The 23,754-nt window shown below is 48.3% G+C and overlaps 1 protein-coding gene across 2 annotated transcripts in view; it reads left to right on the top strand.

Annotated features, from left to right (window-relative positions):
* Nucleotides 1-5,236: 5,236 nt before the first annotated feature.
* The window catches only part of LOC134350909 (glycogen synthase kinase-3 beta-like), a 77,050-nt gene continuing 58,532 nt past the window's right edge, over nucleotides 5,237-23,754 (top strand). Inside the window, exons 1-2 of one of the 2 annotated variants that reach the window (XM_063056745.1) lie at nucleotides 5,237-5,431; nucleotides 22,328-22,515. In XM_063056745.1, coding sequence (XP_062912815.1) covers nucleotides 5,365-5,431; nucleotides 22,328-22,515 — 255 coding nt within the window. In that variant the 5' untranslated portion in view covers nucleotides 5,237-5,364. Of the gene's footprint in view, nucleotides 5,432-8,070; nucleotides 8,237-22,327; nucleotides 22,516-23,754 lie in introns of those variants that run through there. The other variant, XM_063056744.1, reaches the window with a different exon arrangement.

Raw genomic sequence — 23,754 nt, 5'->3', positions numbered from 1 at the left:
CATCAGGTTGGAGGCTACCCAGACGGAATACAAAGTGTTACCCCTCCAACCTGAGTGTTGCCTCATAGTGGCAGTAGAGGAAGCCATGTTGGAATGGGAATGGGAAGTAGAATTGAAATGGCTGGCCACTGGGAGATCCTGCTTTTTGTGGCAGACAGAGCTTGGTGAAGCCGTCTCCCATTCTATGTTGGGTCTCACCGATATACAGGAGGCCATACCGGGAGCACCGGATACAGTTGATGACCCTGACAGACTTGCAGGTGAAGTGTCGCCTCACCTGGAAGGACTGTTTGTGGCCCTGAATGGTCGTGAGGGAGGAGGCGCAGGGACAGGGGCAGCACTTGTTCCACTTGCAAGGCTAAGCACAAAACGATCTCTATCCCAGGTGTGGGATAGGGTGGGGTGGAGGCAAATGTGTGCGAAGTGGAAGAGATGTGGGTGAGGGCAGCGTTGAAAGGAAGGCCCTTTCTTTGAAGAAGGAGGACATCTCATTATTCTAGAATGAAAAGCCTCACCCTGCGAGCAGATGCAGTGGAGACAGAGGAAGTGAGGGAAGGGGTTAGCATTTTTACAGGTGACAGCATGGGAAGAGCTATAATTCAGATCGCTGTACGAATCAGCGGGTTTATAAAAGGTGTCAGCAGGTTCAGAGATGGAGACATGAGAGATTGAGAAGGGGGAGAGAGGTCAGAAATGCACCAGGTAAATTTAGAGGGCAGTGTGGAAGTTGGAGGCAAAGTTGCTGAAGTCGATGTGCTCAGTGTAGATGCAGGAAGCAGCACCAATGCAGTTGTTAATGTAGCATAGGAAGAGTTGGGGAGTGATGCCGGTGTAGGCTTGGAACATGGACTTTCCCATGCAGCCAACGAAAAGACAGGCATAGCTGGGGCCCATGTGAGTGCCCATGGCTACACCTTTGGTTTGAAGAAGTGGGAGTAGCTGAAGGAGAAATTATTGAAGATGACAGACAGAGAAGAGTGGTGGTGGAGGGGAACTGTTTGGGCCTTTAAGGCTCTCCTGATGGGGGATGGAGGTGTATAGGGACTGGACATCCATAATGAAACTGAGAGGATCGGGGCCAGGGAACCTAAAGTCACTGAAAAGATCAAGGGTGTGTGAAGTGTCACGGATGTAGGTCGGAAGGGACTGAACCGGGTGGGGGGGGGTGGGGGGAGGGGGATGAAACAGAGTTGAAGTACACAGATACAAGTTCAGTGGGGCAGGAGCAGGCAGAAACAATGGGTCTACCTGGTAGTCAGGCTTATGGATCTTGGGTAGGGGTAGAAATGGGAGGTGCAGGGTAAGAGAATTATGAGGTTGGTGGCAGTGAATGGGAGATCACCAGGTGATAGTGTGGGAGACAATGTCTTGGTGCTCCTTAGTGGGATCCTGTTCAAGGGATAATTAAGAGGATGTGTCTGAGAGTTGCCGCTGGGTCAGTCCGCCAGACTTCTACAACACCCCCCTTATCTGTGGGCTTGATGGTGAGGTTGGGATTAGTGCAGAGAGAGTGGAGAGCAGCACGTTCAGAGTGAGGTTAGAATTAGAGAGAGGAGTGTTAAATTCGAGATGGTTGATGTCTCATCGGCAGTTAGCATCATTTATCGGCAGATAATGAAGACGTCTTTTATAAACCCACTGACTGTCACAGCTATCTGGAAATGTGGCAGCTCTGACTAGCGACCAACCTGGACATCAGAAGTTTCAGAGTAGGGGATTTCACTCAGGTCCCCTGACGGAGTAGAAAAAGGCACTGGCAGCTCACAGTTGTTTATTTGGAGCTCTGAAAAATGACCAATCAGCATTTGGGATTGATTAGCAAGAGCAAATTCACGGAAGGCAGGGGTAACCACACTGGCCATCGCTGGAGTGGACAGAGTGAGAATGGTGAGACTTTAGCTCTTCGAGGCTTCAGTCAGAGAAGGCAAAAAGAAAAACCCCAGGTGACGGTTTTTTTTTCCCTTCCCTTCTTTACATCTGCTCGGTTCGAACAGTAGAGATGCCAGGCAGGATAGTAGGATGCTCCTCTTGTGGGATGTTGGAAAGCAGGGGGGCCTCCAGTGTAGGTAACCTTGGTTTTCATGAAATATTGAGGCCCTGGTTAAGAGAAAAAAGGAAGTACTTAGCAAGTATAGGCAAGTAGGAACAAATGAGGTGTGTATGGAGTATAAGAAATGCAAGAGAACACTTAAGAAAGAAATCAGGAAGGCGAAAAGAAGGCTTGAAGTTGCCCTAGCAAACAAGGTGAGGAAGAATCCCAAGAGATTCTACAGATATGATAAGAGCAAAAGGATTGCAAAGGACAAAATTGGTCCTCTGCAAGACCAGAATGGTGATCCATGTGTGGAGCAAGAACAGATGAATTCTTTGCTCTGTAGTTACTCAGGAGATGGTCACAGAGTCTACACAAGGGAGGCAAAGCAATATCAACTTCATGGACCTTGTACAGATTACAGAGGAGATGTTTGCTACCCTGAGGCAAATCAGGGTGGATAAATCCCCAGGGCCCTACAAGGTGTTCCCTCAGACCATACGGGAGGCAAGTGCAGAAACTGCCAGGGCCCTAGCAGAGATATTTAAATCATCCTTGGCGACAAAGGTTTTGAGGATAGCCAATGTTGCTCTGCTGTATAAAAGAGGCCCTAAACATAAACTAGGAAATTATAGGCTGGTGACTCTGACATCAGTTGTGGGAAAGTAATGGGAAGGTATTCTAAGGGACCGGATATATAAGTATTTGGATAGACATGGACTGTTTCGGGATAGTCAGTATGGCTTTGTCATGTCTGACCAAACTTATAGAGCTTTTCAAGGAAGTTACCAGGAAAGTGGATGAAGGCAAGGCAGTAGATGTTGTCTATATGGACTTTAGTAAGGATATGACAAAATCCCGCATGAGAGGCTGGACAAGAAGGTTCAGTCACTCGGCATTCAGGATGAGGTAGTAAATTGGATTAGACATTGGCTTTGTTGGAAAAGCCAGAGTGTGGTAGTACAGAGTTGTCTCTCTGACTGGAGGCCTGTGAATGGTGGAGTGCCACAGGGATCGGTGTTGTGCCCTTTGTTGTTTGTCATTTATATCAATGATCTGGATGATAATGTGGTTAACTGAATCAGCAATTTGCATGTGGTGACGTGTATGTAAATAAATTTTACTTTGAATTTTGAAGGTGTTGGAGAGCCATGCCTTGGTCCACTGACAGTGCTGTTGGGGAGAGATAGTCAGAGTCCTATAGTAGAGAACTAGGCCGCTACGCCTATCCAGTCCTTGCCAGCCTGGTCTTCTCTCCAGTTCCATCTATCTGGACCCGGACCATAGCCTTCCAAATCCCTCTCAGCCATGTACCTATCCAAACTTCTCTTAAATGTTACAACTGAACCTGCATCCACCACTAACTATAGTGAGAGATCTGTGTACACCAAAGGTGAGCACAGTGAGGTGTTATGGTGAGGGGGCAGTGTACAGTCAAGTGAAAGTGAAGGATTATGTACAATGTGGTTACAGTGTCTGTATACAGTGAGAGGTTATAATTGTGTCTGTGTCCAGTGAGGGTTTAAGCTGAGGTCTGTGTACAGTGAGGAGATAATAGTGAGGGCAGTGTACAGTGAGGTTCTATAAGGAGCTATGTACAGTGTGGGGTGAAAGAGGATTATAATTAGGGCTGTGTACAGTGATCAGTTACAGTGAGGGGTTATAGTGGGGTCTGTGTTCAGTGAAGGGGTTATAGTGGGGGCCTGTGTACTGCGAGGTCCTGTGTGCAGCGAGGAGTTATAGTGAGGTCTGTGTACAGCGAAGGGATTATAGTGGGGGCCTGTGTATAGTGAGGGGTTATACTGGGGTCTGTGTACAATGAGGGGTTACAGTGGGGTCTGTGTATAGTGAGGGGTTATAGTGGGGTCTGTGTACAGTGAGGGGTTACAGTGGGGTCTGTGTACAGTGAAGGGGTTACAGTGGGGTCTATGTACAGTGAAGGTGTTACAGTGGGGGCCTATGTATAGTGAGGGGTTATAGTGGGGTCTGTGTACAATGAGGGGTTACAGTGGGGTCTGTGTACAGTGAGGAGCATAGTGGAGGGTTGTGTACAGTGAGGGGTTATTCTGAGGGATGCAGTGAGGGGTTACAGTGGGGTCTGTGTACAGTGAGGGGTTATAGTGGGGTCTGTAGGTTTACAGTGGGGTCTGGTACAGTCAGCGGTTATATTGAAGGGGTTGTGAACAAAGGAGGGTCTCTTACAGTGAGGGTTTCTAATGAGAGGGCTCTGTACAATGAGGAGTTAATAGTCAGGTCTGCAGTAAGGGGTTATAGTGACTGATGTGTACAATGAGCAGTATATTAGGGGCCATGTACAACAAAGTAATACAGTGGGGTTGTATACAGTAAGGGGTCACAATGAAGACTGTGTACAATGAGGAATACAAGTATAGTGTAAAGTCAACTGTTTAATCTTTCCCTAGTCTGCTAAATTTCTCCAGCATTTTGTGTGTGTTGCTCTGGGTTTCCAACATCTGCAGATTTTCTCCTCTTAAGTTCAAGCTGATTATCATCTGTACATATGTACAACCAAATGGAAACAATGCTCCTCTGGTGCACCCACATATCACACACAGCACGTAAAACAAAATAAAGCATTACCACAAGTAAGTTAATAAATTAATTCAAAACGCATATACTGCTCAACAGAGGCGAATAGTAAAATGCAAAGACTCAACAGTACAGTAAACAGCTCTCTGTCCAAGAGGCAAGACCTCGGTGGTGGCAGGGTACTCATTAGTCTTGCAGCCTGAGGGAAGAAGCTGTTGCCCATTCTAGCAGTCCTAGTCCCGAAACTCCTGTACCTGGGTGGCAGGGATCCACACAGTACAGAACTTTTAATGTACCCCTAAATGTGTATACGTATCCATCACGGTAGACGTGCCTCACAAAACTCTCCAATGCCCCACTGTTCAGATCCCTCTCTTTAGTTAAGCCCTCACTACAACTTTCTAACTGAAAACCCTCACTCTCACCCCGAATGGGTACTCTCTCTACTCCCTCCATCACATCCCTTCACTATATCCTCACTCACTGTAACCACCCCCCCGCCCATAACAAACACTTCCCTGCTTCGATAGTGGCATTCATTTCCCGAGATGCTTCGCAACGTTCCCCCGCGCATACGCACGAGACAGCCTAGTGAACGCGGCGCCCGTCGGAAGTTGTAGTCCGATTCCCTACTCCCGGTAGGCTTCGCGCGGTCGGGGCGGGGCTGAGGGAGGCCTGCGGCCTGCGGCGGGATGCGGAGCCTGGAGGTAGACGGCCGGCGCTGAGACCCACCGTGCCCGGCAGAGCCACAGCGCGGAGGGGGAGGCCGCGGCCCCCGCAACATGAGCGGCAGCCGGCCCCGAACGAGCGCCTGGGCCGAGGCGGCCTCGGGGTCCGGCGTCAAAACTCGTGAGTTCGGGGGAGGGGGGTGATGGTAGTGGTGGGTGGGAAGAGGGAGGGTGAGGCGGTGGGAGGGACGTAGGTGCAATAGGAGGCAGTGAGCGATGAGGGTTGGATGGGAGGGAGGTCCTGGGGAAGTGGTGGGGGAGGGAGGTAGAGGGAAGGGAAGGGAGGGAGTTTGAGGGGCGGGTGAGAGGGGTTGAGAGTTACACAGAGGGGTGGGAGGGACGAAGGATGTCGAGGGGCAGTGTGAGAGGGAGGGAGAGAGGTAGAGGGAACTGAAGGGAGGGGCGAAGGAAGTTAAGGGGTGTTGGGAGAGGGTGAGGGATGTAGGCGGTGGGAGGGGGAGAGAGAGAGTGTTGGTGGAGTTGTGCCTTTAGATGAATCTTTGACTAGGTCAGTCGCCCACTGTGGCTGATCCAGCTGAGTTTCTGGTGATGGAGGGAACTCGGTGATGGAGTTCAGGGGTAGTTGGTAGGACTTCCTCTTGTTGGGGATGACACCCTGGCACTCAGTGGCACGAGAGTGTCACTTGTCTCCCTGTGCCTGGATGCTGTCTGGGTCTTGTTGGGTACAGACATAGGCCGCTACTTCTATGAATGGAACTGAACAGTGATATCCTGGTTCTGGGGTGATTGTGTGAGGTGTGACCCCTGCCACTGGAGTACTCTCCTTTTGATCGGAATTGGTTTCTGTCATGTACCAAGATGCAACGAAACGTGTCTCTTACATAGATCAGATCATTACACAGTGCATTAAGATAGAATGAGTTAAATAACAATGCAGAATAAAGTGTAACAGCTACAGAGAAGGTGCAGTGCAGGTAAACAATAAGTTGCAAGATCATAAGATTCAAGATTGTTTAATGCCATTCCCAGTAGACATGTGTAAAAGAAACAGAATAATTGTTACTCCAGATCCAGAAAGTAGAGGGAAAGTTTGTGAGGCCAAGAGTTCATCTTATACCTGGGAACCATTCAAAGCTTTTATAACAGCATGGTATTTTAGGCTTTTGTTTCTTTTGCTCAATAGAATATTGAAAGTAGTTACAATATGTTTTAAGAGGAGAGTGGTAAAAGGTTTTGGGCTGAAGGCAGGAGAAAGGAGTTGAGAGGACAAATAACACACATCAAAGTTGCTGGTGAACGCAGCAGGCCAGGCAGCGTCTCTAGGAAGAGGTACAGTCGGCGTTTCAGGCCGAGACCCTTTGTCAGGAAGGGTTTCGGCCTGAAACGTCGACTGTACCTCTTCCTAGAGATGCTGCCTGGCCTGCTGCATTCACCAGCAACTTTGATGTGTGTTGTTTGAATTTCCAGCATCTGCAGAATTCCTTGTGTTTGAGAGGACAAATAAATCAGTCTTAATTAAATGGTGGAGCAGACTCAATGGGCTGAATGGCCTAATTCTGCTCATGTCTTATAGTATTGCTGTGATATTGTGTTCATTTGAATATATATATGCCAAATTCTATCCAACTTTGTCTTAATTATATTTATTGAGGTAGCCTCCACTGTTTCATTGGGCAGAGAATTCCACAGATTCACCATGCTTTGGGAAAAGCAGTTCCTTCTTGTCTCCGTCCTAAATTTACTCCCCCTAATCTTGAGGCTATGTCCCCCTGTTCTAGTCTCAGACTAGAAGATTTTGTTACAAATACGTTTGTGTGTATGTGTAAGAAGCAGGGGTGATAGAGAATGCAGACATGGGGAGAGTAGCTGTTTGTAGCTCTTAATGAATGGGTGTGCACAGTGCACCCAGCTGGGCACCCACCCAGCCCGTGATTGTAGTTTGAGAGGGAGGAAAAGGGGCACAGAAGAAACATTGAAGTACACCATTCCCACCTGGCAGGTCCCTGAAGCACATGGCAAATCCATCCTACCCATGTCCTGAAAGCTCATCTGTACTTCGGGCTATATGTCGAACAGGACAGCATTGTACAGGCCCTTTGGTCCACAATGTTGAATAACCCTTTAAACCTACTCCAAGATCGATCGAGCCCTTCCCTCCCGCATATTCCATTTTTCTTTCATCCTTTCCACCTTTATAAGAATCACTTAAATGTTCTTAAATTATCTGCCACTACTACCACCCTATCAATTTGCATGACAGCTATGAGGGATCTGTGGGTGTGGACCCCCAAGATCCCTCTGTTCCTCCACACTGCTGAGAATCCTGCCATTAACATTCAAATTTGACTTTACAAATGAATCACTTCACACTTTTCCAGGTTGAATTCAATCTGCAACTACTCAGCCCAGCTATGCATCCTGTCAATGTTCTGATGTAGCTTGCAAACTTCTACGCTACCCACAGCACCTCCAACTTTTGTGTCATTTGCAAATTTACTAATGCCCCCCTCCTCCCCCACCCCCGGTGGATCGGCTGTTTTGTAATCTGGGGAGGACGTGCTTCTGATTTCTTCCTCTTCCACCTATGTGTGTGTCAGCTTGGCAACACTGTTATCACTTTCCTGATTGGTCTTGAATTGAGCTGATCATCTGCTTTTGATTGGTTTATCTCTTCCTTGGCTGCCCCAATGAAGAACTCTTCCCCACCCAACTGCTAGCATAAAGTTCAAGGGGGCATGGTTCAGTGATATACCAGCAACAGGTTAATATCTTAATTGCCTTCTCTTGGACTGGGAAGGAGTGGTGTTTTCAGGTGTTTGTGTGTTAAATGTCTGAGAGCCTTGCATCTTCAATCAGTGGAAATGGTTGGTAGTGGTCAGTTTGTTGGAAATGGAGGGTGACTGGCGTATATTACAGGAGAGGATCCTGTTCCAGCTTCGAGTGTGGAAGATGTGGGTATGCTCAGGTAAGATGAGCAAGGCTGACCCAAGGGTAGCGAGGGAGTCGGGATGAGGGAGAGAGAGAGTGTTTGATCAATCTCGTGGTCTTCAAGAGAATAGGTAGAGTGTCTGAAGCTTGCTTTCAGGTTGTCAATCCAATAATCAGATGTAACAGTAAAATAACATGGCAAGCCTCAGCCTGAGTAACTGTCAGGTGTATGAGAAGGCATCAGTGGCATAATTTTCTTTTAAATGGTCAGAGATTAAAAGCTGTTTGCGCGGGCAAAGGAATTGCTGGGGGTTAATGGAGGTAGTTCAGAAGGGAAACACTAAGGTAGACACCTTCATTCACATTTGGTGTTATTGGTATTGCTGATAAGGCCTGCTTTTATTACCGTCTCTCGCTGTCCTTGGGAAAGCAGATGCTGTCTCGTTGCTGGAACATCTGGACAGCAAAGATGCACACATCAGGATTCTCTTTATCGATTACGTCTCGGTATTTTACACCATCATCCCCTCAAAACTAACCAATAAACCCCAAGACCTGGGCATCAATACCCCCTTGTGCAATTGGATCCTGGATTTCCTCACTTGTAGACAGTTCAGATTGACAAAACGTCTCCTTCGCAATGTCCATCAGCGCAGGAGCACCGCAGGGATGTGTACTTAGCCCTCTGCTCGACTGGCTTTATGCCTATGACTGTGTGGCTAAGTACAACACCAACACCAAGTTTGCTGACAACACCACTGTTGTGGGCTGAACCAGCATACAGGAGGGAGGTTGAAAACTTTGCTAAGTGGTATAAGAACAACAAACTCTCACTCAATGTCAGTAAGACCCAAGGGACTGATTGTAGACTTCCGGAGAGGGAAACCAGCAGTCCATAATCATTGGAGGATCAGAGGTAGAGCGGGTCAGTGACTTTAAATTCTTGGGTGTCACTTTCTCAGAGGACCTTTCCTGGAAACATCATATAAATATTATTGCGAAGAAAGCGCCTCTACTTACTCAGGAGTCTGCGGTGGTTTGACATGTCATCGAAAACTTTGGTAAACTTCTATAGATGTGTGGTGGAAAGTGTGCTGACTGGCTGCATTATGGCCTGGTTTGGGAACAGCAATGCCTTTGAGCAGAAAATCCTACAAAAGATAGTGGATTCAACCCAGTACATCACGGGTAAAACCCTCCCAACCATTGAGCACATCTACATGAAACATTGCTGTAGAAAAGCAGCATCCATCACCAGAGATCCTCACCCACCCAAACCATGCTCTTTTCTCACTGTTGCCATCAGGTAAACGGCACAAGAGCCTCAGGACTCACACCACCAAGTTCAAGAACAGTTATTACCCCTCAACCATCAGACTCTTGATGAAAAGGGGATAACATTTAAGGACTCTGTTATATTACGATTTTATGCTCATTACTTATTGCTATTATCTGCATGTGCACAATTGACAGTTCACAGTTCCTGATGTTTACAGTTTACATATCCTGTTTGCAGTTACTGTTCTCTAGATTTGCTGAGTTTTCCCACAGGAAAAAGAATCTCAAGGTTGTATATGGTGACATATATGTACTCTGATAATAAATTTTATTTTGAATTTTGAAGGTGTTGCAGAGCCATGCCTTGGTCCACTGACAGTGCTGTTGGGGAGAGATAGTCAGAGTCCTATAGTAGAGAACTAGGCCATTATGCCTATCCAGTCCATGCCAGTCTGGTGTTCTGCCCAGTTCCATCTACCTGGACCCGGACCATGGCCTTCCAAGCCCCTCTCAGCCATGTACCTATCCAAACTTCTCTTAAATGTTACAGCTGAACCCACATCCACCACTACCACTGGCAGCTTGTTCCACATTCACACTACCCTCTGTGTGAAGAGGATCCCTTTCAGATTCTTAAATATTTCACCTTTCACCCTGCAGCTATGAATTCTCGTTCTAGTCTCACCCAACCTGAGGGGGAAACGCATTCACCCTATTTAAACACCCCTCATAATTTGTATACCTCTTTAAGGTTTTCCCTCATTCCCCTCCACTCCAGGGAATAAAGTCCAAACCTATTTAATGTTTCCCTAAAACTGAGGTCCTCAAGTCCCAGCAACATCCTTGTAAATTTCCTCTGTACTCTTTCAAGCGTATTGATATCTTTCTGGTGACCAGAACTCCACACAATATTCCAAATGCAGCATCACCAATGTCTTGCAGAACTTCAACATATCTTCTCAACTCCTGTATACAGTGCCCTGATTTATGAAGGCCGATGTGCTAAAAGCTGTCTTTATGACATGGTATCTTTTTTTGAGTCGGGTACATTTATTATCAAAGAATGTACAAATTGTGCAACCTTGAGATTTGTTTGCTCACAGATAGCCACAAAGCAAGAAACCAGAAAGAACCCAATTAAGGAAAAAACAGAATAAGAATAAAAATTAATAAACAGCACTCACTGTGCAAGAGAAAGAAAAAAAAATACAAATCATAAACAATTGAAGCACTCTGAACCAAAATTGAGTCCTCAGATCCGAACCCTGCAGCAGTCCAGAGTAGGCCCAAAGCCTCATTTATTAGTTCATCATATTAGCAGGCACAGAGCACAGCAGCTGGGGCAGTCTTCATACCCTCAGCACCATGGAGATGACCATCGTGGAGAACGAGCAAAATTGGCTCTCTCCCCGGATTCCAACACCCTGTCTTTTCGGTCTATCTGAGCCAGTGTTTAAACTGATCAAACGATGGAACAGTGAAAGGCTTGGCACCCTGGAGAGAGAGGAGAGAACATCACAGAGAGCGAGCGTAATTGGCTCTGGCCTCTGATCTGGGCCGGCGTTTAAGATGCCTAAGCAATGTATAGTACCCGGGCACTGTTGCTGCAGAAAGCTCCAGGCTTAGACCATGCCGCCCAGTGACTCGCTCAGGGCCAATTTTGTTGCCCAACCCGAAGCCACTGTCCAGCTCTTCAAATGGGCTTGGCACCCAGAGTGATCCAACCTCACTCCTGGGCCAGTTGTATTGGTATCAGAACTGCATCTGCTACAGTTCTGCATCACACCATCTCAGCTCATCCCCCAGAACTCGTCTTGCTGTGATAATTTAACACAATTTACCTCAGAAAATGTATTTTTAGTGATGTTTTTAGTTGGATTCTTGGCTTTTTGACTACCAGCAGCTGTCATACACGTTCGGTAGCGCCAGTTAATGAACCAGAAGTTAGTGCACTTTTAAGGAATTATGAATCTGTATTCCCAGATCCGTCTGTTCTACTGCACTCCTTAGTAGTGTAAGTCCTTCCTTGGTTTGTACTCCCAAAGCCCACCCCAAACACCTCACAGTTGTCTGCATTAAATTCAGACCCAGCAGTGATTAAAGAATGACAACACATTTTCAAAGGTAATTCAGGGGAAGGGTTGTCTGCAGACCCCCTGTTTTCCTTTGTTCTTCTTGGTGATGGGGTTTCTGAGCTGTCTGCTGGTCCTGGGTGAGTGCACTGCATTGCAACTTCAGTGCATTTAGTAGATAGAGCACACACTGCACTGGTGGGTTGGGTGGTGGATGGGGTACCAGTCCAGTGGTATGAGTGCGGGATCCAGTCAACTCCCACTGTTCCATAAGACCATCACATTTTAGACCCTGTAGATGGGGAAAGCCCTTTAAACCAGAATCAGGTTTATTACCACTCATACATGTTGAAATATTTGTTGTTTTGCGGCTGCAGTACAGTGCAAGAGGTAAAAATGACCGTAAGTTACAATAAATAAATGCTGCAAAAAACAAACAGTGGGGTAGGATTCCTGGGTTCTTGGACCTTTTAGAAATTTAATGGCAAAGGGAATAAAGCTGTTTTAAAACATTGAGAGTGTGCCTCTTCAGGCTCCTGTCCCACCTCCCTGATGGTAGTGATAAGAAGAGAGTGTGTCCTGGGTATGTTCTTGATTAATCAGGGTGTCAGAGGTTTCGGGGAGGAGATAGTTGAACAGGACTGAGAGGGATAATAAATCAGCCTTGATGGAATGGCATAGCTGGCTTGAGTGGCCAAGTTCTGCTCCTGTGTCTTATGGCCTTATCAAAAGAGGACACACAGGCTTGTAGATTCTGCTAGCTCCATCACAGGCACAACTCTCCTCATCATCGAGGACATCTTCAAAGAGCTGTACCTCAAGATGGCAGCATCCATCATTAAGGACAGTCCCATTCACCACCTTCTTCCCACAACCTTTGACACCTTGATTAATCAGGAACCTATCAACCTCTGGCTAAAAATATCAAATGACTTGGCCTACACTGCTATCTGTGGCATTGAATTCCACAGATTCACCACCCTCTGGCTAAAGAAATTCCTCCTTATTTCTGTTCTAAATGGACGTTCCTCTGTTCTGATCTGTGCTCTTAGACTCCCCACTATAGGAAACATCCTCTTCACATCCGCTCATTCCTCATATGTTAACCCTTTCATTCGCGGGAGACCTCCTCTGGACCCTCTCCAATGCCAGCACATCTTTCCTTAGAAAAGGGGCCCAAAACTTCTCACGATGCTCCTTGAAGCCTCACCAGTCCCTTATTAAACCTCAGCATTACATCCTGGCTTTTGAATTGTAGTCCTCTTGAAATGAATGCTAACATTGCATTTGCCTTCCTTACCACCGACTCAACCTGCAAGTTAACCTTTAGGGAATCCTGCACAAGGACTCCCAAGTCCCTTTGCTCCTTTGATTTTTGAATTTTCTCTCCATTTAGAAAATAGTCTACGTCTTTATTCCTTCCATCAAAGTGTGTGACAATACACTATACTCCACCTGCCACTTCTTTGCCCGTTCTCCTAATGTGTCTTAAGTTCTTCTGCAACTCTGCTTCCTTACCTCATCCCACCAAATGCAATTTGCCTTATCTGCCTGTACCGTCTCACTACACACTACCTCTGCTTGTAAACCAACTGACCCTATCTCTCCAGTTCCCATCACCCCGGCCAAATTAGTTTAAACCCTCCCCTACTGCTCTAGTGAACCTGCCTGTGAGGATATTGGTCCCTCTCAGGTTCAGGTGTAACCCGTCCTTTTTGTACAGGTCATACATTCCCAGAAGAGATCCCAGTGATTCAGAAATCTAAAACCCAGACCTCTGCACCAATTCTTCAGCCACACATATATCTGCCAATTCATCCTATTTTTACCCTCACTGGTTTGTGGCATAGGCAGCAATGCAGAGACTACTACCTTGGAGGTCCTGCTTTTCAGCTCTCTACTGCCTATAACTCTCTCTTCCTTCTATCTTGATCTCTCGCTATTCTCTCTTGCTCCTGTACATTGAAGCCTCCTTACCAGGAGGTGATGCAACCAGTCTTAATGCATTCCACCATACATCTGTAGAAATTTGCTGGAGTCTCTGGTGATGTAACAAATCTTCTCAAATTCAGAATGAAGTGTAGCTGCTGGCATGCCTTTTATTGTGGTTGTATGAAAGTGTGATATTCCGGATAGATCTTCGGAGAACCCCTCTGGCGCTCCAGAGAAAACACAACAACTGCGCGCTCTACTTCAAATGTGGCCTGACCAGAGTGTGATACAGCTGCAAAATTACTTCCTTATTTTTATCTGCAGTGCCCTGACTAATGAAAGTAGTAATGCTGTACGCATTCTTCATCTTCCTGTCCGTTTCCGTTACTTACACCCCGAGATCCCTGTATACACCAATGATCCTAACATTTTACTGTGTATATTTCTGTTAAATTTGACCTCCAAAAGTGCAACATCTCACACTGATTAAGCTCCCATTTGCCATTTCTCCACTGTCTGATCTATATCCTGCTGTATTCTTTAGAACTTTCCTCACTATCCATAGCTTCACCAAGTTGTGTGTTTTGTCATCACAGCTGCATTTATGCTCAAGTCATCACAACTAGAGGTCCCATCACTGATCCCCGTGGAACACCACTGGTCACAGACCTCCAGACAGAATAATACCCTCCACCACTGCTCTCTGTTTTCTGTGCCTGAGCTAATTTTGAATCCTGCCCACCAAATTACTGTGGGATTACCATCTTTGGGATTAGCCTCTCATGAGGGACCTTGTTGCATATTTAATGAAATCTTTGTAGCCAGCATCCTTTGCCCTACTCTCATCTTTATATCACCCTTCACAAACCTCAATCAAATTTTTAAGACATGACCTCCACTACACAAATCAATGCTGACTACTCCTGTGAAGTCCTAGTGTGTAAATCCTTTACCAAAGAATCTTCTGCAATAATTTCCTTCCTTACCACTGAGAATTTGTGACAGGACAGAGTAGAGAGAGCTTCATTGTTTGACCCTGGGAGTGTTTGATGCGATGGAGTGGAGGGAGCCTCACTCTAACTGACCCTGGGAGCATGTGATGGAGTGGTGTGGAAGGAGCTTCACTCTGTGTTTGACCCTAGGGCTTGTGAAGGGTCGGTGTGGAGCAGTTTCACTCTGTCTGATCCTGGAAATGTGTGATGGGATGGTGTTGAACAAACTTCACTCTAGGTCTAACCCTGGGGCGGTGGGGGCGGGGTGAAGCTTTCCCCCATCCCGGCCTTTCCTTTCCAATATGAATGCCTTGTACATTTGTACATTGAAAGTGAACCCAAAGATTTTAGCAACACACATCAAAGTTGCTGGTGAACGCAGCAGGCCAGGCAGCATCTATAGGAAGAGGCGCAGTCGACGTTTCAGGCCGAGACCCTTCGTCAGGATTTTACCAAGTTGTCGCTGTTAGCTGGGCCGATTTTTGGTGTAAGGTGTAGTGGAAATACAAGAACGGTTAATCAACTCCTGGAGTCTGCTCTGACATTCAATATGATCACAGTGATCCAGTATTCCAAGTGCGGCTTAACTAAGTGCACACCATCCTACACTGATGCCAATTTATTCTGCCCTCATTTCTGTTAACTCCCCACCACTCACCACTAGATTCTGCCCCTAGCAATTTAGGTGGGGGGTGGTTGCTGGGCAACTTACAGCAGCCCATTAATGCACTGACCTGCACACCTCTGGGGCAAGGCAGGACGCTGCATTACCTCACGAGAATGCGCAAACTTCACACAAATGGTGCCAGAGGTCGGGATCGAACCCAAGACTCCGGAGTTGAGAGGCAGCAGTTTTACCGCTGTGCCATGGTATAACTCCATCTCTCCAGGCGCCCTGTTTGGTACATCACAAAGTCTTGATGTTTATATCCCAGGACCTTTGCAAGTAAGCCCAACATTGCAGTTTAGAGTCAGGTTTATTCTCACATTAAGTGAAATTTGTTGTTTTATGGCAGCAGTCCGTAAAAAGAAATAAAATTATTATAATGGAACAAAAAGAGGAATAGTGAAGCCGTGTCCATGGGTTCATTCAGAAATCTGATGGCAGAGGGGGAAGAAGCTGTTCCTTTAAACGCTGAGTGTTTTGTCTTCAGTCTCCTGTACCTCCTGCCCGAACACTGAGTGTGGTTGTACCATCTCCTCGATGGTAGTAATGAGAAGAGGGCATTACCTCAGAGGTTAGGGTCCTTAATGATGGATTCCGTCTCCTTGAGGAACCCATAATTTTTTTGAAGATTTTGTCAATGGTGGGGATGCTGTGCCTTTAATGGAGATGTCTGAATCTACAACACTGTACAGTCTCTTTGAATCCTTTGCAGTGAGGTCTCCATACCAGGCGGTGATGCAACCAATCAGAATGTTCTTCATGGTACATCTGGTGATGTACCAAAGCTCCGCAATCTCCTAATGAAGTAGAGTCACTGTGTGCCGCCTTTGTCCCAGGATAGATCCTCTGAGATGTTGATGCCCAGGACCTTGAAGCTGCCACACTCTTTCCACCACTGACCCCTCAATGAGGACTGATGTACATTCTTTCGGCTTCCTGTTTCTGAAGTCCGCAATCAGTTCCTTGGTCTTGCTGACATTAAGTGCGAGGTTGCTTTTGCGACACCACTCAACCCGCCAACCTGACTCTCGTATGCCTCCCCATCACCGCCTGAGATTCTGCCAACAACAGAATCTCAGGTGCCGGTGAGGAGGCATACAGAGTCCTCGATGGTGAGGAGGGTTGTGCCTGTGATGAAGGTCCATTTCATATCTGCTCATTGTTTTGTGAAGTAGGAAGCCACCTCTTCCCATCTCCTTGGATTGTGGCATTGTTCAGGGTCTGTTTCATAGCCCAGAGGAATCACAAATAGCAGTCTGGCTTAGAAAAGGGGCCACTTGCCCCATGACCTTACCCCCTGCAGCCCTGCAAATTTTCCCCCTTCCCTCACCATAAAGAGATGCCCTTCCTCTCAAAGTTTTAAGCCTTCTTGAATCCTCCACCAATGGGAGCGGCTTCCCTCCACCGGTTTGCCCAGTTGTACATCACCAAACCTCAGTCTCCACCTCTCTGCCAGGGGAGACTTTGGCTTCCCCCATGGAAGCTGAAATCTTCTCGTTCCTCTGACTGAATCTCACTATTCCCTCCTTGAGGCCTTCGTGGCTTTTGTGAGGTGAGGTTGATAAGAATTGTTGGGTAGCGTCCAAGCTGGCATCGGACACTTTTTGTACCCTGTGCCTGTTTACCAAGTCCTTTGCCTGTCACGACAGTCTCTGCCACTTGGAATGACTTATGTGCCTTTCTTGCAGCATGGTCAAAAGCATATGAACAATGCCTTTGCTGTTTCTGCCCTCTTCCTCCCCGCCCCATTCAAAAATACAAAGTTCACATGCGGATGCAGTGACTCATTTGGAGAGCCAGTGAAACGGCAGCCTTTACTGAAGAGGAGCAGCGTACAAAAGTAAAGCAGACTTGCTCTGACTCTAGGGCGTTGGTGAGATCACACCAGGACTACTGTGCACTACTGTTGCTGCCTCCTTGGGACCCTTGCGTCTTTCGTGAGGTGAGGTTGATAAGAACTGTCCAGTAGTGTCCAAGCCATGCCTACTTCCATACAAATAAGCCATTTGGCCCATCAAGCCTCTGCTGACTCAGAATGTGGAGGCCTTGGAAGGAGGATGCAGAAGAGGGTGTCGCATGGGATTTACCGTTTCAGTTACGAGGAGAGAATCAAAATCAGGTTTATTATCATTGACGTATTTGGAAATTTGTTGTTTTGCAGCAGTAATATACTGCAAAGCATAAAAAATTGCTATAAGTTATAACAAAACAATAAATAGTGCAGAAGAGGAATAGCGAGGTAGGATTCACAGGATTAGAGACTGTTCAGAAATCTGATGGTGGAAAGGATGAAGCTGTTCCTAAAACATTAAGTGGGGCTGTTCGGGCTTCTGGACCTCCTCCCTGACGATTGCAATGAGAAGTTACAATAAAAATAAATAAATAGTGCCCAAGAGAAACAATGAGGAATGTTCATTGGTTCATGGACCATACAGAAATCTAATACCAAAGGAAAAGAAGGTGTTCTGAAAACACTGAGTGTAGGTCTTCAAGCTCCATTACCACCTCTCTGATGGTAGTAACAAGAAGAGACGTGTCCTTAATGATGGATGCTGCCTTCTTGAGGCACCGCATTTTGAAGATATCCTCGATGCTGGGGAGACTTATACCTGTGATGGGGCTGGCTGAGACTGCAACCCGTTGTAATCCTGAGCCTCCATATTAGAAGGTAATGCAATCGGTCAGAATGATCTCTATGCTACATCGGTAGAAACTTGCTAGAGCCTTTGGTTGATGTACCAAATCTCATCAAACTCATAATGAGGTAGAGCCACTGACGTGCCTTCTTGATTACATCAATGTGTTGGAGGTTACGTAGGGACGTAATTGAAGGGGATGGTCGCCCTCTTTATCCTAGGGTGGGAGGTAGCCTAAAACTTGAGAACCTAGAGGAGAAAGATGAGGGGAGGAACCTGATGGAAAACCTTCTCAGAGAGTGTGGTGAGTATATCCATCAGTTGCCATTGGCAGTGGTACAGGTGAGTGCAGTTACACTGATTGAAAGATACTTGGTCAGGATCAGTAGGTCAAGTGGTGTCATGAAACAACCTGGCACTCAGTGTCAGCAAGACCAAGGTACTGATTGTGAACTTCAGGAAGTGGGTAATTGGTAGAACACACTCATTGAGCGGTCAGCAGTGGAAAGAGTGTGCAGTTTCAGTTTCCGGGGCATGAACACCTCAGAGAATCCTGATTTAGGCCCAACGCATTTGTGCAGTCACATCAGTGGCTCTGCTTCGTCAGGAGTTTGAGGAGATTCAGTATGACACCAAAGACAAATTGCTACAGATATAGCATGGAGAGCATTGCTGCTGGTTGCACTGCCGATAGGTAAGGAGGCTCCAATACACAGGAACACAGGAGGCTGCAGATTCATCTGGCTCCATCACAGGTACAAGCTTCCCCACTTCTGAGGAACCTTCAAAAGGTGCTACATCAAGAAGGCTACATCAAGAAAACTAAAAGACGTACAATACTGTGCAAATGTCTTGGGTACATATATATAGCTAGAGTGCCTAAGACATTTGCACAGTACTGTATTTGTCAATGTGGAGTGGAGAGCGAGTTTGTAAATCTGGTGGGAACAAAGGATGTTGGGAATGGCCTGGGTGGAGCACTGCGGGAAGGGTGTGGGACAGGTGCCTGAGGAGTGCCAGGGGCAGGGTGTGGCATAGCTGCAGACACACCCAACCGTGAGACACCAGGCAAGGTCATTTGATTCCAAACAATTGATTTATCGATCATGACAGAATGATTCTCTGGTGCTTCTGGATCCCTCCCCTCTCCCTGCCCCCTTCCCACTCTCAGTCCACAATAGAGACCCATATCAGAATTAGGTTTATCATCACTCACGTATGTCATGAAATTTGTTCTTTTTTTGCAGCAGCAGTACAGTGCAATACATAAAATTATAACAGTACTGTGCAAAAGTCTTAGGCACCTTAGCTATATATGTATATGTGCCTAAGACTTTTGCACAGTACTGTAGATTTAGGGTGGGAGGGATCTGAGGGAGTTCTTTCTCACTTGGAGAGTGGTGAATAACTGGAACATATTGCAGAGTGTTTTTAGATTCAAGCTTGTTCAACGTCATTTCCAGTACGCAAGTATAAAGGACATAAAGTAATTGTTGCTCCGGGTCAGATACAGCACAAAAAAAAACGAAATAAGATTCAGAATGCAATAATTTAAAAAAGCACAATAAATTTCAATACATAAAATAGCTTATATATTTAGATCCATAAAGTGATGCAAGGCACAGGAGTGACATAAGGTAACTGACAGGAAATGACAAAGTAGTGGCAGTGGGGGGTGTGGAGGGGTGGGTTATAATGGGTTGGAGGTGTCGTTCGGCCCCACTGCTTGGGGAGAGTAACTGTTTTGAGTGGTAGAAACAGTCTCTGACAGTCCAGACGGAATCTGGTTCAGATTAATATTCACTGACATACGTTGGGAAATTTGTTATAAACGTTGCTATAAATGGCACACAGAAAGATGAATAATGAGGTAGTGTTCATGGTTTCTTTGCCCATTTGAATCTGATGACGGAGGGGAAGAAGCGGCTCCTAAAACGTTGAGCATAGCTCTTCAGGCTTCTATGCTGGAAGATGGGATGTTTTCCCACTCGTCTGTATGGATGTAGTGGACCAAATGTCCTGCTTCCGTGTTCTTGTGACTAAATAATTCCATTCTCCCACTATTATAGCCCACAACCTGTTCCACCAAATCCAAGCAACACACATCAAAGTTGCTGGTGAACGCAGCAGGCCAGGCAGCATCTATAGGAAGAGGGGCAGTTGACGTTTCAAGCCGAGACCCTTCGTCAGGACACTGCATCTGCAGAATTCCTGTTGTCCACCAAATCCACTTCGATCCTGCTAGCATATTACACGAGGGGCCTTTAAAAGTGGTTAATTAACCCTTAACCCTGCGAGTTGGTGGAAACCAGAGCACCTGGAGCAAATCCACACGTCATGGAGAGACTGTGTGTTGTACACACTGGTCCATGTTCCCCTGTGCCTAGCGGAGAGGCTGCAGCCCACATTGTTCCCTGGGCAGTGGGTAATAGAGGGAGGTGTTGATGTCACAGAGAGCTGCTGATTGTTCTCAAAACGTCTCACCCCAGCATGGCTCGTCTATTCGAATAGGATGCCTCTCTTGGAAGGAAAATCCACTCCAGGTGTCACATGGACCATCTGACCTTGGCTTCTCAGTGCTGGGACCTGCTGTGAGGAGGTTCCCTCCTGTCAGTGTCTGTGAATTATGGAGACCCAGCCGGGAGGCTGACTCTTCAGACAGGACTTCAGCCCTGTTGCCAACGAGCCATGACCTCACCATCCCTCCTACAGCACGGTGCTCCCTCCTCACCGCCCCTCCTGCAGCTCGCGCTCCCTCCTCGCCGCCCCTCCTGCAACGCTGTGCTCCCTCCTCGCTGCACCACCTGCAGCTTGAGCTCCCTCCTCGCCGCCCCTCCTGCAGCTTGTGCTCCCTCCTCGCTGTCCCTCCTGCAGCTCGTGCTCCCTCCTCGCCGTCCCTCCTGCAGCTCGCGCTCCCTCCTCGCCGCCCCTCCTGCGGCTCGCGCTCCCTCCTCGCCGCCCCTCCTGCGGCTCGCGCTCCCTCCTCGCCGCCCCTCCTGCGGCTCGCGCTCCCTCCTCGCCGCCCCTCCTGCGGCTCGCGCTCCCTCCTCGCCGCCCCTCCTGCGGCTCGCGCTCCCTCCTCGCCGCCCCTCCTGCGGCTCGCGCTCCCTCCTCGCCGCCCCTCCTGCGGCTCGCGCTCCCTCCTCGCCGCCCCTCCTGCGGCTCGCGCTCCCTCCTCGCCGCCCCTCCTGCGGCTCGCGCTCCCTCCTCGCCGCCCCTCCTGCGGCTCGCGCTCCCTCCTCGCCGCCCCTCCTGCGGCTCGCGCTCCCTCCTCGCCGCCCCTCCTGCGGCTCGCGCTCCCTCCTCGCCGCCCCTCCTGCGGCTCGCGCTCCCTCCTCGCCGTCCCTCCTGCAGCACGGTGTTGGCCGAGCGGTGACAGCATGTCTGGGGTCAATGATGTGATATCCTGGAGTGTTACGGAGTAGTGATGATGGGACTGGGGTCAGTGGTAGGATATCACAGAAGTTGGGGTAGCAGTGACGGGATATTCCAGACTCGGGTGAAGAGTTGGTGGGATTGGGGATGGTAATGGTAATGGTATATCCTGGGATGTAGGGCAGCCATGATGGTGGTACTGCTAGGACCAGAGCAGGGCTATGCTACCCCGTCCACGTACAGGAAGCCTGGGGCATCATAGGTCTTGGACACTGGCTGTTTTCAAGTCCTGCAGCGAGATGGCTTTGAACTGAAACATCGGTGCATCCACTGGTCTCCCGTAGGTGCTGCTGGAGTCACTGAGCTCCCCCAGCAGACTGCTGGCCGTGGCTGTCGCTGGAAGGGTGGGGAAGGTGCTAATGGAGTCACTGAGCTCCCCCAGCAGACTGCTGGCCGTGGCTGTCGCTGGAAGGGTGGGGAAGGTGCTAATGGAGTCACTGAGCTCCCCCAGCAGACTGCTGGTCATGGCTGTCGCTGGAAGGGTGGGGAAGGTGCTAATGGAGTCACTGAGCTCCCCTAGCAGACTGCTGGTCATGGCTGTGCTGGTCGTGGCTGTCACTGGAAGGGTGGGGAAGGTGCTAATGGAGTCACTGAGCTCCCCCAGCAGACTGCTGGTCATGGCTGTTGTTGGAAGGCTGGGGAAGGTGCTGCTGGAGTCACTGAGCTCCCCCAGCAGACTGCTGGCCGTGGCTGTCGCTGGAAGGGTGGGGAAGGTGCTGCTGGAGTCACTGAGCTCCCCCAGCAGACTGCTGGCCGTGGCTGTCGCTGGAAGGGTGGGAAAGGTGCTGATGGAGGATGGGGCTGGATGAAGGTGTTGGAAGTCGGGCTATTGCTGTAAGGGGAATGGGCTGGGACCAAGGGGACTGCTTGTGTTGGTGGTGCTAGCTGTCCCTGGAGTGGTTTGAGATCACTGTGGCGGTAAATCGTGGTGAGGAAGCAAATGGGAGCTGTGCACCTGATCTGGGAGGAAGAACATGTTTCTGTTGGTAGGATGAGTGTGGAACCGGGAGGATGTGGGGTTGGGGAGTGTATTGTTTGTCAACTTCAATGGAGTCGTGGGATGCGAGGCGCTGAGCGTTGCATCGAGGTGACCGGCAACTTGCTTCTGGTTTGCAGGAGATGGTAATAAGGTCACAACAGTGGTGGCCACACCAGGTCATGGGCCCGACATTCCCAAGGAGGTATCCTACGCAGATATTAAGATCATCGGTAATGGGTCCTTCGGCGTGGTATACCAGGCCAAGCTGGTGGACACTGGAGAGCTCATCGCCATCAAAAAGGTTCTGCAGGACAAGAGGTTCAAGGTGAGCAGAAGGTGCAGCTCCTCCGGACTTTGTGGGGTAAGGTGCAGGGGGGGCGGGGGGGTAGTTGGTGGGTGTCCCTGACCTGTCCGGCATACGGCCTGCCTAATGCATGACCTGCTTGTGTTGCTGTCCATGCAGTACATGTCCTGCTGCTTCGTGTACCTTGTATCTTGCTGTCTATGCAATGTGGGACCTGCGCAGTATAACTGGACTGCGCCATGTAGTTGGTGGAAAGTTTCTGAGGTGTTAGGAAGTGGGTCTTTCACTACGGGAAAGCCAAACCTCCGAGCCATGGTTTTTACCTAGCTGGGGTTCTTGTTGCTCCAGGTTATTGATGTAGGCTGAGGGAATTGAATAGCGAGGGGAGGTGGTGTGACCCAGGGGACAGATATGGTCAATTGCTAGGCTCTGATATTATTTGTCACTTCTCAGCCCATGCCTGAGTGTTGTTCTGGTTTCGTCAGCTGCAGGTGTGAGCTGCTTCATTGGCTGAGGGGTAGGTCGTCAGTGAACTCCCCAACTTTCGACAGACAGGTCAACAGTACATACAGTGCCAAACTAATTAAATACCCAACTGAACCCTTCTGCCTGCGAAATGTCCATATCCCTCCTTGCTCTGCACATTCATGTGTCTATCAAAGAGCCTCTAAAAACTTCTACTGTATCTGCTGCCTCCATTGCCCCAGGCAAAGCATTCCAGTCTGCGTTTTAAAAAAAACTTGTCTCACACATCTTCTTTAAACTTATCCCCTCTCACCATTAGTGCACATCCTTGCTCACCCTGGGGATAAAGGTACCGGCTATCTTACACTATTTAAGACTTCCATGATCTTGTAAGCTTCTATCCGGTCTCTATCAGTCTCCTTTGCTCCAGGGAAGGCCACTGATGAAGCAGGTGAAGTTTGGGCCAGGACATTGTGCTGAGGAACTGCAGTGGCGTGCTAGGGCTGAAGTGATGAATGACCACAGTCACTTCCTTGGTGCAAGCTATCGCACCGGCCATGTGTGCTTTCCCTTTGATGCCCATTGACCAGTTTTAACAGGGCACCTTGATGCCTCACTCAGTCAAAACCTACCACTCTCTCCTCACCCCTACAGCCCAGCTCTGGGCTCCATCTTTGGTCCACATTTGGATCAGATCTGGGACTGGTGAAACCCATACACATTGCTGGTCAGTACATGCCACTGTCATTGAACCCGGCCTCACTGTGCTGCTGAGAGTGAACCCGGCCTCACTGT

This window comes from Mobula hypostoma, chromosome 8 (genome assembly GCF_963921235.1).
Source record: "Mobula hypostoma chromosome 8, sMobHyp1.1, whole genome shotgun sequence".
NCBI classification, from domain to species: Eukaryota; Metazoa; Chordata; class Chondrichthyes; order Myliobatiformes; family Myliobatidae; genus Mobula; species Mobula hypostoma.
This window is presented reverse-complemented; position numbering and strand designations above follow the sequence as displayed.